Genomic DNA, 17133 nt, shown 5'->3' on the forward strand with positions numbered 1-17133 from the left:
CATTGGAAACATCAAGATGGAAGGTGACAAAAGCGTGAATGAGGATTTCAGATGCATTGGTTGTGAGTTACAGTTATAGGCAGGTGATGTGGTGGAGGTAGAAGATAGCAGTCCTGGTCAGGGACCAGATGTGGGATGGGACAGACTGTTCAAGGTCGAACCTGATACCTAGGTTGTGCTTAACATCGGTGTGATTTGATGGTGAGCCAGAAAGTGGGGTGAGATGACGAAAAGCACAGTCAAAGAGAAAAATCTTCAAGCGAGATTTGAAGATGGGAAGAAAGGGACACGATGGAGGGATTGAGGCAAGGAGTTCCAGAGTTTTGAGGGCACAACAGCTGAAAGCATGGCCACCAATCATAGAACAGAAGAAATGTGGGATGTGCAACAGACCTGTTCCAGCTGAGCGAAGGGGGTGGGGAGAGCGGATTGTCAGTAGATCGGAGAGGTTGGGAGATGCCAGAGCATGAAGAGGGTGTGAAGAGAGCATGAAGAGCACAATGAGGGTGTGGAACCTGGTAATAATAATAATAATAAACCTTGCATTTGATATAGTGTCTTACCACATCGTTGAGATGACTCTTAAGTGCTTCACAGATATCTGTAAAGTGAATTACTGTGTATTTTGTGGCCAACACGCAGCAGTCAATTGTGCACAACAATATCTCACAACAGTAATAAAATGAATATTAAATTTTTGAGGGGATTATTACCTCCGGAAAGAAATCCGCCAACTGACTAACAACTGGGTTCTTACTTGCTGCTAGGTCATCAGAGGCATGTAGAGTAAGGAAACTTGACCAAGGTTTCACCCCACCCGGGAATCGAATCTGGGTCCTCTCGCTTGCGAGGTGGGTCCTAACCACTACACTATGGGATTCCACAAGTTCCATGATATGGGTGAGGACACGGGCAACAGGGTTTTGAATCATTTGGATTTATGGAAGGCAATCCTCCAGATAAAATTGGTCATTCACTTCATGACCATTTCTGGGACACAGCTATGCACAACTTGGCTGCTGTATTCCCCTTCAAATACACAACATTTCATTTTGCTGTAAAAATTGTGTGAAGTGCTTTGAGATGTTCTCCACATGTCAAAGTTGCTATATCAAATGCAAGGACTTATTGCAACATGTGGAAAATTGAGCAGCCCTGGATCACAAGATTGGTCTGGTTGAAGGAGGCCATTGCGCCTGTCCGATCTCCTCTCTCCAGAACACACATCTACCATCCCCCCATCACTACATCAAGCTGCTTTATATAAGAAGTCTAGTATCTTGGCCTCTACCACCTTTCCTGGCAACTTGTCCCAGTTGTTGATTCGCTCTGGGTAAAGGAAAACTTCCGGTGACAAAGGCATGGATCCTCAGCTGTGCTGGGGGTGGAGTAGTGACTGAGGCAGGAGATGTTGCAGAGATGGAAGAAAGTGGATATGATCAAGGAAGGTGAGAAAAGCTTTAATGATCAGTGAGGGAGAATAAAGTGCTGATATTTCACACTGGCTCTGTGAGCTGGAATGAACAGCCAGATATGAAACTTGACTAAAGCTAAATAAGTTCCTGCATTTTTTTAGTGTGACACGTGTGAAAACCCATCACTATGCTTCAGAGTAACCAAACCAGTCTGTGCATCCCACCTACACATGGAAATTCCAGAGATATTTAGTGGAATACACTCCCTCGCTGGAGGAAAGCATCCTGCTTACCTAATTCTGGAAAGTATTAAGTGCAGGTTGGAAAGAGCCAACTCTTGGGGACTCCAGAATGTGCATTTGGGGTACTGCTGGATCTAACCATCTTAAACTGCCAACGTACCATTGAGAGCACTGCCTGGCAAGTTTTCTTTCTGTTTCTCCAGCTCGCACTACCCTCCCCATTAGGGCTTTGGCTTGCAGGGTTAATGGGAGCAGAGTGTGAAAAGTCCCTGCCCCCAGTGACTTGTTTGCCCCTCCAAGTACTGCCAATAAGGCAACTTGCTTTGCTATCATCAGTAGTGCCCTGGAGTACCATAGACCTGCCTAGCTTAGGAACTGGTCTACTGAGACTGCCACAGGGGATTGAATCGATTCTGACATTCCTTTGCTGAACATGTCACCATGAAGCCAGTTCAGCTCCAAGGAAATCCTACTTACCTCCTTCCTCATTCCCCTCCTCCCCCCAACTCAAAGAGGGTAGTCACGAGTTGGCACTTCCTGGTGGGCAAAGCAGCTCAGCATGAAATGTGTGAGAACATTGCCACCATCTTCCTATGCACAGCTCAGACGCATTGTTTCCCATTGAGTGATGTTTCCACCAGTTGGGGGTTTGGAGTTTAAGCAGCAGGTGTTTACCTCTCTGCAAACTAATTCTAAGCGCTGGATGTACAAACGCATGTTCACAAACTCTAACTCCAAGTAACAGCTTCCAGCAGCTGTCAACCCAAGCCTCGGAGTTTCCTCATAGCTTTCTGACAGACATCTTTGGCGTAGTGGTATGCAGTTCCTGCACAATATGTATGTATTTAACCAAATGACTTTCAAGGCTGGATTCTTCAGTGATTCATCAACAAATTGTGTTTATGTCGTGCTTTTCACATTAAAGACCATCTCAAATCAGTTCAAGGAATGATGTTAATTATTAGAAATTAATGATTAGACTAGGAATGGATGTTATGCCAACATGACAGCTAATTTATGCCAGTCTCATGTTTTGACCCTGTGATTTAGATTATTGTCTTGTAATAATTTACTTGATTAGCATCAAGTACTCAAGTAGTTTAATCTGCCCTTGGGATAGTGAATCAGATCAACCCCAGTGTTCCAAAATAACTCTGTTGTCTAAGGGTTAAGGAAACTGGAATATTGACTATTATTCTATTATAATACAGTTTTTTTTCTCTCTGACTTAGCAATGAAGGGCCAACATGGATCCAAATAGAAAACACTTTAATACTGCAATAGTAGGTGAGACTCTGTTTTCCCAATAGCTGCTTGCATTTTAACAACATAACTTGCACTTGTATATTATCTAATGTAAAAATAAAAACCTCAAAGCTTTTTACAAAATATAATTAGAAATTAAGTGATTGTTACACAGGCAAATATAGCAACCAATCTATGACTATGATATCACACAAACTGTGAAATTAAAATTAAGGAAAGAAGAAAAAGTAGGAAATACATATCTGAGGCAGCTGCCAATACACTTGTGTGGAGAAGCTTAGATCTGAGGCAGATTATCTTAGCATCTAATTTTGTGTGACTCTTTGAGTGGTAACATAGAAGCATTCAGGTTGGTGGAAACTATATGGTCTGCACCTTTATTATCTTTGCATCAGATGAAACTGTGTGCACTTATGGTTTACGGCAATCTCTCTTTGAGTCTTTCCCTTTCTGTGTCACATCACGCTTGAATCTGCATTATAGAGAATCTTCGAGAGAATGTGATCTGTTGAGATTTGAGTTTCGTTGGCATAGCTCTGTGCAAATGTTGGTGGTAGGTTATTGGTCACAATGAATGAGAAATGTTGAGGCACTTGAAGGAAAGCTCTTTGATGTGGCAGTTTACAACAACAAATTGAATGTATATGCAACCTAATGCAGGGTAGCAACTAAAGTGCAAGTCTTGCCAAAGAGCGTGACTATGGGCAAGTGATTAAATTGCTAGCTGAGGCCTTGAAATCCTGGAGGAATTGAGCTTTCGGCAGGGTCTGCTTTTGAACGTGAGGAACTTGTGAACTTTTAAAGAAACCTTCTCTTTTTGAATAGTGGCATGGGATCTTTAATGTCTACCTGAACAGGGAGATGGGACCTTGATTAAACATCTCATCTGAAGGACAGCTCCTCCTAAAATGCACTGCTCCCCCAGCACCATATTGCAGTGTCAGACTGGACTGTCAAATTCTCCTACTGTGGGTAGAATAAAATTATTTACTTATAGTGCTATCTATAGTCTTTGTACATCCACTTGTATTCAGTTTAGTTGAACCATTCTATGACTCCCAATCTACTGCCATTTTTCTTTTGTATCTTTCATATAAAGTTAGATTTGATCTCCTAACTCAGCCATTGTGGTCTTGGCCTGCTAAGTTTCTTTTTAAAGGGGTATACTTGTTTCCTAAAATCTACTAAAACGGTCTGAAAAGCATTCCACTTTGTGTTTTCTGGTCCACTTCCCATATAATCCTGTCTTTGAGCCTTTGTCAGAGCTCCAAAGTCTGCTCTTCTAAAAACAACCATCTTGTATTTTCTTCTGGCTTTGGCCTTAATTATAGTTCTAAATTGAATGATGCAGTAAGCATTAAAATAATTAAGAAATAAAAGAAAGTAAGTAAGCTTAATCTTTTCCATAGCCTTTGATGGTAAATGAAAATACTGTTTCTTTCAATTCTTCAAAGACACGTGGCCAGAGCTTCCCCCAGTGGACGAATGGGTAAATAAATTGTAGCACAAAGCCATGTAGGCTGGAAGAGATCAAACCCAGTCTTCCCTGAATTAGTTGGGCTCATTCAATTTGAGTGCTTTAATTAATCTTAGTACCCCTAAATTAGAGAGTGAGAAAACACCTGGGTCCCCTCTCCTGAAGATTGTCTAGGAAAAAAATGTTCGGAAAATTGTCTAGAAATGATCCCTCAGAACCTCTCCCTTCCCCCATTTCCCTGCTGGAAGGTACAAAGGTGCATGGAGAAGCCCAGCTTGGTTGCAATGACTCCTGTGGTTGAATAACAAACCAACGCTTACTGTAAATGTTTCTACAGGAATAATAGTTGGCAAAGTGTGAGGGGTGGAGGTTCCCAGGGGGGAGGTTATCTGGGTTAGAAAGGGAAAAACATTGGAGAAGAAAAAATAAGTGAGAACAAGAAGACCTTGGACCCTAAGTATTGTTTCTTTAGAATTATGTAAAGAAGCACACAACGATTTAGTGTTGGACATGCTTAACCCATGAAAACTGCAGTCTAATATGTTATACTGAAAATGTTCAAACAACTAAGTAAATCTCTCTTAAAAAGCTAATTTAAAAATATTGCTTTCTTATTGAAATACTTTTTTTAAATACCCAATTACAAATAGAAACATATGCTATTTTAAAGAACCTTGGGACATCCTCCTGATGTGAAAGGCGCTTTATAAATGTAATTTTGCTGTTTAAAGTGAAATCCAACTCTGCGCTAAATATCTGTGCTGCGACTATGGGTTAAAAGATATAAGGCCAGTAGATTTTGTTTGGTCTGCCATGTGTCTGATACATCAACATGCTTTAAGAGTGTCCTAATCATCCAGAGTTCCACATATGTATGCCATCTATGCGTGGAAATGTATGTGACTGGAATGGATTTGATACTTTTTCCGTTTCTCTTTGGAGAAATGCACCCAGATTACTTAGTTCTGGAGAGCAATAAGTGCAAGCTAGCAACAAACCACCCGACTTGTTAAGGCTTTGGCTTAACAAATCCTTGTCCCCAGTCTGCCTACCATCTTCTCATTGCGACATACATTTTTTTTAAGTGAACCCTTCCTGGAAACCCATTCTACCTGTTGATCACCACTGTGGAAAGAAATACTTCCAGATGTCTGTCCTAAACTTGCCTTTTCCACCTGCACCTGTGAACAGCTTGCACCCATTTGCTCTGCTGACTGACCATGTATCAAAGTGCTATTGAAGGAAAGCTTACTCTCTATCTCATTAATTAGCTTTGATAAATGCTCTCTGAGATGCTGAGATGTCTTTGAAGGCTGAAGGGTCCAAGCTGATGTAGTTCTTCACAGCTTATCCATCTTCAATGGAGATCAGCCTGGTTGCTCTCTTTCTGCACTGTCTAGATTCAACACAGCCATCTTGATGCATTGCTCTGAACTGTTTGCATTACTCCAGGTGCCGCCAGACAGGAACACTGTTCTTGTCTGGCTGCACCTCTGGGAATGTAATTCAATTGATGTTAGCAATGTAGCTCAGAATTGTGTGTGTTCTTATTACCGCCGCACACTGGTGTATATAGAAATGCAATTTGTTGTTGTTGGTATGGTTACCAATTACCAACTAATACCCTGAAATGTTTTTCAAATTCTCACTTGGCAAATTTAGTGCCAAAAGTACACATGCTTTTTATTTTTTCTCTCCAATAAGTAGTTCCTTGCATTGTCTCTTGCTTCTTTTGCTGATCCCAAGTGAATACCGGTTGACGATTCTTCATAATATTTTTGTATGAAGCTTGGTGCCTCTGCAAATTTAACTGCCTTGCATTGAATCTACAACTGAGGAAAATCAGCATGGCCTCCTTAGGCCCCCTCTGTTCTATTCCTTTTACCAATTACTAATCTGTATTTTACCCTTGATGTCCAATGACGTTAATTTGTGTAGGAATCCTATTTTTTTATGAAAGTTGGCTAGGCAGGATCTAGCCCTTCTGAAGCACTGTTACTGTCAGTTGGGTCATTTTCATACTCTTAAAGTTACTTCTGATTGTTTTTTGATCACTGAGGTCCGTCCAATGGGTTATGGCTCTTTTGCCCTTCTTGAATACTAGAATTATAATTGCTATTCTTCTGGTTAGTTCAAACTTGTCCAGAGTTTATTAGCTCCTTTAAAATGATTATTTGTGATTCTCAAATCCCTCATGTCTCTTTAGATACTCTATGCTTATAAACTGTATAACTTGAGGGAATATTGCTCACCAGCCTATTTATCCTATCTAGAATCCTCATTGCTCTCCAGATTCAAATCTTGAACTCGAAAATGTTGGTGATGGATCAAATCTTGAACTAGAAAATGAACTCCTCTGCATTCCCTTTAGGGTTTGCCCCCACTGTCTCCGCAACCAGAATTTTAAGGAGCACTCTAGACCAGAGCACTATAAATCTTGGGTATGACATTCGGTGATGTGAACTCGTGTGATTTAGCCTAGCGTTCTGTTTGTCTCGTTTATTGCTGTCTCACACTGTTTTGACAGAATGAATAATGAGTCATCTGACACTGTTAGAATCTCTTCCCGCTTACTTCTTGACAAGTTCTGACCTATGCATGGAGTACATGTGTTTCCTATTCTTGCTTCCTGTATGTAGTACCTTGCATTTATCGGTATTGAACTTCATTTGCCAGTTACCCTATCAAGCTCTCTTTGCAAGGCTTTTGCTGTCTCTTAATTCCACATGTCCCCCAACCTGGAGGTGACTGCAAATTTAACTATTTTAGCCTGGACCTGAGAGTCCAGGTAATTAATATGTACAAGGAACAGGAGGCATCGCATACAGATAATTGAGCTAGCCCATTTAGCGCTCCGGGAAGCTACCCCATGTGAAGGGCATTATAAAAATACAAGTTGTTGTTGTTTAATACCCATCCCTTCCCCCCCAATTTGACCAGCTTCCTTAACAAAGACTCTCGTCAATTCTGAATCCATGTCCATGTCTTGCCCTTGAAACACAATGACTACAGCTGTGAAGGAGTGTTTTATATAGTACTTTGTCAAATGCCCTTTAAAAGTCTACATCATGTGGATACATTTTTGTTTCCAATTTTTGAGATCAGGTTTATGGGTCTATAGTTGCCAGGTATGGTTCTGTTACCTCTCTTGATAATGAGAATATTTTTGCCTGCTTCCAAGCCCTTGGAACCTCCCCAGTGATCATTCATAATCCACAAACAGCCAATAAGTGAATGACGAGTTTTATCTGGGGAATTGTTAGCCGAGACACTGGGAGAAACTCCCTTTTTGAATAATGCCATGTGATCATTAATGGCCACCTGAATAGCCAGGCTTAACATCTTTAACCTCAGTTTAATATTTCCTCCAGATGATAACACCTCCAACAATGCAATGTATTGGAGTGTCACTGTCTGACTTATCCCAAATGCCACCATCTTCAACTGCTTTACATTCTTTCGCTTCCCTAGTTTGTTGTTGGTCATCTCACTGTTGTCAATTGGAAGAATTCAGTTTTTTCTACTACTTAAAGGTGGCTGCAGCAATGTCCATTAAGGCTGTTCTTTGATTATTTGTTTGTTCTTTTGTAAATATTTTGGTTTGTAATTCACACATTAAGGACAAGTTAACTCTGGGAGTATTTGCGATTTCTCTTTTTTTGTAATCCCTTTTTATTCTTAAAATTGATTATGCTAACTTAACTGGGGTTAGGAGAAGATCAAGAAGATCGAGAGATACTCGGGTATGAAGGGATTTGTGGTGATGGTGAAAACATTGAATTCTGTCCATTGGGAGATAGTGAACTAATGAAGCCAGTGAGAACTGGGGTGATGGGAATGTAATGCGGATGAGGACGGGGGGCAGAATTTTGTGCTGGCTGCCTGTGCATGTACTACTAATTTCATAATATTACTGTCACCGTCGGCAATATCCTGTATCATTTCAAACATTGTAATTCAAAATACAGTCACTATACAATGAAGTGCAAAGTACTTTGAGACGTTCTGATGTGAAACTATATCGAATGCAAGAATTTTTTCATTATTATTATATGCCAAGACTGCTGGCAGGAAATCAAAACAGGAGAGGGAATGAACTGAGACATGGCACATGGGAAGATTTCACTTCTCGGTGGAGCAAAGCCATAAAGAGTATTTTGAAAACTAGGACAAAGATGTTGAAATTAATTATAGACACCAGTGAAGAGAACATTGGAAAAATGTAACCTGGAAGCCAAATTTGACAGGATGGCTAATTAATTTGATACACCAAACTTCAGGTTCTTCCTTCCCAATGTGCAGCAGGCATCTATCTTGTCTATAACTGGAGGTTTGGCTTCTGACGAGGACTAGTTTGTCTAAATGGTCTGTTTCTGTGCTGTATCATGCTGTGAAATAAAGAATGAATAGAAGTTTCATCAGTGGTGGTGAGGTGGGGCCTAGGAGAGCAATGTTCTGTAGGTGGAAGAAGACAGTTTTGTTGATGGATCAAATCTTGAACTAGAAAATGAACTCTGGGTCAAACAAAAGCTGAGGTTGGGTGCCATTTGATTTAGCCTGATCAAGCAACTAGGGAGTAATCAGAATCATTTTTATCAAAGGTTAATTATTGTTTTAAAAATAGAGTTAGCAATGATTTTATCTGCACACTGTTGGTTAAATTAGCAAAATTAAATTATGTATATATTTTATATTCAATTCTTGAGATTCCCCCCACTGTGATCCTTGTGTCATCTTTGTGATCTCCCCGTATGGCCTTCTTTTTCTGCAGTGCCCATTCCAGAATCTTTCTCCCATAACACTCTGTGCAGTCAACTGGAACTATCTGAGCGCAGTCACTATCTACCGCTACAAACAAAGGGGAGAATGCTTTCAGGGGCTGATAGATAGCTCTCTTCATGTCCAGTAACATGTTACCTGACAGGAGCTCTTCTCTTCCCTTTGTTTGACAACAAAGAGCTTGACATCAAACAAAGAACAGAAAAATAAAAAATAAATTAGGTGCATTAATTGAGTGATTACCTAAGGATGTTTTATATCCACTTACCAAAACACAAGGAAAATCTTATCTCTGGATGAAAGTCCTAGGCATACTTTAATTTATTTGGATTTGTAGCCACTTAATAGGTCAATTATGTTGTTTGTTCTTTATTTTTGTACGAGGTTGAGAACAAAAGCAACAAGCTGTAAGGCAGAAGACTACTTAACCTTAACAAATGGACTTTACCTTTTTTTGGTTTAGTATAAACAGAAAATGCTGTCCCAAAGGATAAAACATTGGTTTGAATATTTTCATTTATTGTACAAACAAATAGCTCAATCATCAAAAACAAAACTTTAGACTAAGATGAGGAGTTCAATTATACAATCTGATAATCTTTTATATGTCTCAGCATATTCAGTGCTCTAAGGATTGATCAGCGTCTTGGGACGTCCTCCCGACGTGAAAGGCGCTATACAAATGTAATTTTGTATTGTATTATATGTTCTACGATTTATGCTTATTTTTTCTTGTTTTCCAGGTATAATTGCCTACACAGAATACTTGTTTCTCTTGTGCATATTAACGAGTGAGTCACTGAAGCTGGTCGCTTTTATTCATTTTGAACAAGTTACATTGTTTTGATGTTAAAAATGAGCAGATTCATTTTAGAGATGCTACAATTTTGTTATTGGTGTCTATTTTAAAGCATTTTAAAGTATGATGTTTTTAAAATAATTACAAGAAATAATAATTTCCCTAAGATGTTTTAACACTACTAACAGTTTAGAATCTGGTTGTACATCTTTGACTGGACTCATACTATATATTTTGGCTGCTTTACAATCTATCATGAAATGTTATTCTCATTCCATCAATTCTAAGGAAAATGTATTCATATCATTAAAAATTTAGTCCCATTTTAACAATTCATTGTGGTTTACTACAGCATTAGAAGTTGAACTGCATGGTTGTCAACCATCTGCTACTAAAGATGAAATTGCACAAGCATCATAAGCAATTGAATTAATTTGCATAAATACAACTATTCATTAATTGTGAATCATGAGTGCAGTATTTGAAATTGCTTTTTCCTTGTCAGTTCACAAAGATTTACATACAATTGCTCATGTAAAACTCCAGAATCTTTTGAAGCATCCAGTAGATTTGAAATTAAGAAAATCTAAGCACACAAAAGGTTTGGCTTTTACATTGCTATATATCATATCACTGTCAGTTAGGGTTAAATATGTTTACTTGTAATTAGTTATGCCAGGTTTTATGAAATAGAATGATACACACATTCATCTTGTATTTTGTAGAAATTAAACCTCCCATGGAGTTAAATAATGAAAAGGTGGATCAAAGATAATTAACACATGAAACGCAGACAACAGTTGACATTTGGTAAAGTTCTTACTCCTTTATGACTAATTCTACATTTTGTGTAATGTTACAGAACCTCATGCAGGTTTTAAAATAGCTTTCAACATGTTTGATACTGATGGCAATCGGATGGTGGATAAGAAAGAATTCTTGGTGGTATGTATCGTAATTGAATATTTTCATTATGATTATTGAAACAATCTGCATAAATTTCAATTTATTACGAGATTGATTTTCTTTTTTGAATGTTTATAAGAAATGCACCTTCATGTTGATAACCAGTTTTAGTGAAAAATCACTATGTACGCTTAATAGTACATTATGTTTTGTGTCAGCCGAGTGTCTGACACATGTGGAAACCCATCACCATGCTTAAGAGTATCCAAATCAGACTGAGTTCTATGCATCCCTATGGAAACTTCTCATTTATTGAACTGCGCACTCTCTCCCTGGAGGAATGCATCCTGCTTAAATAATTTGATTCTGTATTAGATGCAGGTTTCCAAGGCTTGGGCACCCCAGAATGTGTGTTGGGGTACTGCTGGATTCTTAACAGCTAAAACCGCATAGCCTGCCATTGAGAGTACTGTCTGGTAAGCTTTCCTGTGGTCCACCTTCGACTGCCCTATCTGTTAGGGCTTGTGGATTACAGGAGTTAAATGGGAAGAATGCCTGACTGCAGAGACATTTCTGCCCCTTCATATCCTGCCATGAATCAGGTTGGCTGTCTTCAGCAGTGCCCTGGAGTACTGTGGACTCGCCTGGCTCAGGGACTCATCTACTGAGACCAGCACAGAGGGTTTGCAATAGAATGTCTGAATTGAACCAAACATGCCACCTTCAGCTCCAAAGAGACCCTGCTTATTTCCTGCCCATCCCACACAGGATAGTCACCAGTTGGTCATTTAACATCCGACAAGCGCAGCTTTGAGCCCTCACTGGGTGGATGGCAGATAACCACCAGGTGCCCCTGTGAGCTTCCTGGTGGACAACACCACTCAGCATGAGTTGAGTGAGGGCATTGCCACCATCTTCCTGCCCAAAAGCTCAACAATACAACATTTATATGGAGCCCTTCACATCGATAGCATCTCAGAATGCTTAAACACTCATCTCAGAACGCTTAAAGCTTGGACACACATCCTTTCCCATTGAGCGATAGCTCCACTAGATGGATGTACGGAGCATGAGCAGCAGCTGCTTACGTCTCTGCAAACCAATCAGGGTGGGTCCCATGGTGTACAAACACATGTTCACAGACTCGGATTGCAGATAACACTTTCCAGCAGGTGTTGCCCCAAGCCCAAGTCTCATCAGCCTTCAGGGTGATGGGAGGATCTTTACAGGACAACTTGTGACATGCTGCCACCTTGATGATCTCGAGGTCCAAGTCCCAATGCCACATACCAGGCTTACTTAGCACCAGCTGCTTAATTCAGGTCCTCAGTTGAGGGGCATTGGCAATTAGTCGTGCCCGCTGTGAAGCCGACCCTGCCTGCAGGGTGCTCAGCAACAAATCAGCGTAACCTGTAACCCTTCCTCCCTGCATCCCCTTCCCGGGTTTACCACAAATCCACCTCATTGCTTGATCCTGAACTTTACAAATGGGCTAGAGGAAGTTTCTCTACTGTATCCCCAGGAGTTTAGAACTATAAAGAACTCTTTGCACACAGGACCTGTATGCTACAAGCTTGGGCTGCATTGGAACCTTGCTGTCCTGAAAGAGAGACATGAGACAGAATGCCCTTTGCTCCTTCTCTGCGAGGTCCTTCGGGAATGTGTCCAAGTAACAGTTGGTGTTCACTACAACCCCCAGGTACCGATAATTAATGATTAGGATTCATGTCTCTTATATCTTCCAATCAATAATCTCCATGTCTTCTCTTGAGCTGTGCCAGAACCATAATTCCACCTTTGGGAGCACCACCATCATGTCCCACTGAGTGGTCCAATGTTCAAGATGGTGATTGCAGCACAGAAGGTCCCCACAAGCACAATATTGTTGACAAATAGAAATGTTACAATTCTGTCAGAATCGCCTGGAACTGATACAGATACACAAGTCCATCCCAACATGTCATTGATGAATACATTGAATAGGGATGGTGACAATGAAACTCTCAAGAAGGACAGGCTCAGTGAGTCCATTGACAACCCTTACACAGATCTTGGAGCTGGAACACACATTTCTGATAAAAACTTAAGATTTAACCATGTATTCTCATTGCTTTCAGTTTCATCATGAGTGCTTCCACAGTCAATGAATGCAGCATAGGTGGGTTTCCCCTTAGCTTTATGATGATTTACGATCTCATACAAAGCGACCACCCTTCCTATACTTCCCTCATGAGAATGGAAGCCAGCCTGTTCTTCCTGATCAAGCCACAAGCCTCAAATGTGCACGACACGTGCAGTGACTTCCTGTAGCATCATGTTAAAAATCCACTGAAATCAGAGAGATTCCTCTATAGTTCTCGGTCTCATGAGGATCATCTTTCTTGTGGATGGATACCATAATTGCAATCAGAAACACTGACTGAGTGTATGCCACAGATGGTGTCCGGTTAACAAGCACAAGGAAGGCAGCTCCAAGGTGAATTTGAGGTTCCTGGCTTGGATACATAAGATCCTCACTATTATCTATTTCTCCTCCCCCCTCCCACCCCACCATCTGTGTTTAGGAACTGCTGCCTCATCATTCATAGCGCATCGAATTGTGGAGTCCAATCCCAATATTGGGTCATTTAAGATTTTCAATCTGCTCCACACCTTCCGCCAGTTCTTCCATCCTCCATACCTGTTGGATCAGATGCCAAGATTGCAAAATGCTTCCTCCAAACCCCAAAGATATCATTATGGGTCTGTTGTAGATCACCAGAATTGTCCAACACTGGCAAGAGCCCAGATGGACCCTTCCGGCGATGACAGATTTCAGCCAGCAGAAGAAAGCTTTGGGATCGCTCTTGTGTAGTTGCGTCCCTTTTGTACTAATGAAACCAATTAATCATACTTAATTTCTCTATCCTTTGTGAGATTTGCTAATTTAGCACTCACTAGGAATTGAACCTTCCTAGGCTAGGGCATAAGACGTAGGAGCCTGCCTCGTCATTTAATAAGATCATGGCTGATCTTCTAAGCCAATTCCATTTACCCGCCCTATCCCCATATCCCTTAAACCCTCTATTCTTTAGAAATCTATCAATCTCAGTCTTGAATATATTCAAGGACTGAGTATCCACAGCCTTCTGGGGTAGAGAATTCCACAAATTCACTACCCTCTGAGTAAAGAAATGTTTCCTCAACTCAGTTTGAAAAGGCTGACCCTTAATCTTGAGGCTATGTCCCCTAGTTTTAGATTCTCCAACCAGGGGAAACAGTCTCACGGCATCTACTCTGTCAAGACCCTTAAGAATCTTACAAGTTTCTGCAAGATCACCTCTAATTCTTCTATATTCTAGAGAATATAGGCTTAGTTTACTCAACCTATCCTTGTAGGTCAACCCTCTCATCCCAGGAACCAACCTAGTGAATCTACGCTGCACCCACTGTAAGGCGAATATGTCCTTTCTTGAATAAGGATACCAAAACTGCACACAATATTTTAGGTGTGGTCTCACCAAGGCCTTATACAACTGCAGCAAACTTCCCTACTCTTGCATGGAGTTATGGAGACTTTTCCAAGGCTACTCACTCCTTCACTGGATAAATTTGCTGAATCCTCAGGAGAAATGTTACTACTATTTTTGTGTTAAAATTGTTGCCAGTGATATAAATAGATAGTTAGTGCAGTGCTGATTATATTCCAGTGTGGAAATGAGTAATCTAGGTGCCACTAATACTGCTTGAAGTGCTGTTTGCACCCGAAACCTCTGGAGGTAGAATTACCCAGCAGCAAAGGAAGTGGAAGCCATATTCTATTTTTCTGCAGTTTGTGGACTGAGAGGCTTGCACAGTTTACAACCCCTTAAGATGTTTTTCCAATTGCAGGCCTGTATGGGCTTTCTGCAAACAATAGCAGCAATAAATAAAAATGTGGCTGGAACATGCAAGTGACTGTATTCATGAGTTTGCAGGTGTACAGTTGTACGCTAGTGCTTGGAGTATGCTGTACACTATAAGTTAAACTGGGAGATTTAACAGTATTAATGAGAAGCTGTGTATAAACCTGTATAAACAGCATTAATTTCATGGGCTAATTTGTTTGCTGTTATTTTCTTTTATACTTCACACAGTCCTATTTCCTTCACAATGGAACTTTGACCCAATGTTATTTGCTTTCATCATTTTGGTTTACAAAGGGCAATTTCAGGACAGACATCAATAAGTATTTCTTTATCCATAGCTTTGTTTCTGACTGGAACAGATTAACAGGAAGGATGGTTGAAACCAGCATACTGGGCTCATTTTAGAAATGGGTGAGGCTGAGAAGGAGTTCTGGTGACCAGGGTCAGAATAACTGAAAGTTCACCTCGTGAGGTTGCAGAAGGTTGCAGCGATTGGGTGGGGAGGGGGGAGAGCAAGCGGGATTCGAACACAAGGATGAGGATCTTGAATTCCATAACTTCATCTGCTTTGAAGAGCTTTGTGACATCCTTCAACACTAAGTAACAGCACAATGTAAATGTAAAATTGTTCTTAATCGACTGGGGATGGGGAGACCATAGGGGATGATCTTGCGGAGTTTGGAGAGTCTTGCTGGAGAGGACGAGCTGCGCCTTAGAGGAACTGAGGAGTATGGCTAGCAGCATGTTGGCGTTATCATGCTTGGATGTGATAAAAGCATAGATGAAGGTCTTGGTGGCCCGAGGGTAGATATAGTGGTGGAGGCAGGGAATGCTGCACAAAAGAGGGAAAATTGAATAAGTGAAAACCCTTGATCTAAGATTTAAGAGACGATACAGGACAGCAAGTTCCGAACTGGTTTCATGAGATAGAGATGATCCATGCAGATCAATGCGATAGTTTCCTGGGGTCAGAAAACGTTAATGGAGGCCAAGCCGCAGTCTTCCTGAAATTTAGCTGGAGAAAGTTACAACCCATTCAGAACATGATGACTTTGACGGGTAATGTCAGAACAGCAATGTTCAATCAAGGGTAGGGACAAAGGGTGTTATCTTCACATATGTGGAACTGGACTGCATGTCTACAAATGTCACCTTGAGGGAGCATACAGATGGTGAAAAGGAGAGGACCAAGAATAGAGTCCTGTGTAATATCGCAATCAGGAGAAGAAACCATTTCTAGAGACAAAGTGGAATAGGTAGGAGTAAAACCAGGAAAGAATAGACTTATGGTGGTGTTGAAGGCAGCAGAGAGATTGATAAAATAACAAGTAATTATGTTAAAGAATCTTTGTATTTGCTACATTGCTAGGATTGTGAATATTCAGGATGTTGTGCTGGCTTATATCTTAGGCAACACTACTGCAAAGCCAACTCCTGAATGTTTTTCCAAAGGTTTTTTTGTACTAAATTCAGAATTTAAGGGGTTTCAGAAACTCTTCTGGGTTATAGTTCAGATGGATTTTGGTTTCAAAGATCATTGTCCCATTCACACAGTAATTCATTGTCCATTTTGGATAATTATCCAGATTACTCCATGATGGTTAAGTAGCTAAATACAAGAATTAAGAGTTCTTTGTTCAACCAGAAGACAAACTTGGTTTGCTGAAAAATTCACCCAGATAATAAAATTAAAAATCTCTGGACATTTCTGGTGTTCTAGATCTTTACTGACATTTAACCATTATGAAAACAATAGATTTAACCTCCTGTACATTTTGTTGTGCGAATGGAGTTCATGCAATACAAAGAAATGTAAAAAACTAAAATCTGGGTTTGTTTCTCGTCACTTGCAAATGTTTCCTAATGGTTTAATAATCATTTTACTTGAGCTGAGGTTTGCAGAACATTTTTGGTGATCTTCGTTCAATTAAATCTATCCAGTTTCAAATGTTTCTCTTGTACCTATATGTGCAATTTAGGGATTACCTTTATATTCTTTCGTTTTTGAAGTGGGCAAATATAGATCATTGTAGGTGTGGACTGTTTTAGGCCCAAGATTTTGTTGTATGAAGGGATTGAAAAATGATATGCCTTTTAAAAGGCAGGTGTAAAATCTAAAATACCAATGCAATTTTGAACAATTTGCAGCTGCTGTCTCTAATATCTGCTTTTGTAAATAGTACTTAAATAGAGACTACTCTAACAGTACTTAAAACGAGACTGCTCTGTAAGTAACTATAGAACACTTTTTTATCCTATAACTGACACGGGGGACCTGTTCAGAAATGAACTTAGTGTTACATTTTTAACTATTGAATAATTTACTTTTACTAATTTAATTTAAAAAGGTGACACTCATAAG

At 40.1% G+C, this 17133-nt stretch overlaps 1 protein-coding gene across 3 annotated transcripts in view; it reads left to right on the forward strand.

Moving 5' to 3' along the window:
* Window positions 1–17133, forward strand: part of micu3a (mitochondrial calcium uptake family, member 3a) — an 85945-nt gene that overhangs the window by 41998 nt on the left and 26814 nt on the right. For all 3 annotated transcript variants that reach the window (XM_007892791.2, XM_007892792.2, XM_007892794.2), the window contains exons 5-6: window positions 9923–9970; window positions 10841–10923. In XM_007892791.2, the coding sequence (XP_007890982.2) occupies window positions 9923–9970; window positions 10841–10923 (131 nt within the window). The remainder of the gene's footprint in view (window positions 1–9922; window positions 9971–10840; window positions 10924–17133) is intronic.

Source organism: Callorhinchus milii, unplaced genomic scaffold, assembly GCF_018977255.1.
Source record: "Callorhinchus milii isolate IMCB2004 unplaced genomic scaffold, IMCB_Cmil_1.0 Scaffold1, whole genome shotgun sequence".
Lineage (NCBI taxonomy): Eukaryota > Metazoa > Chordata > Chondrichthyes > Chimaeriformes > Callorhinchidae > Callorhinchus > Callorhinchus milii.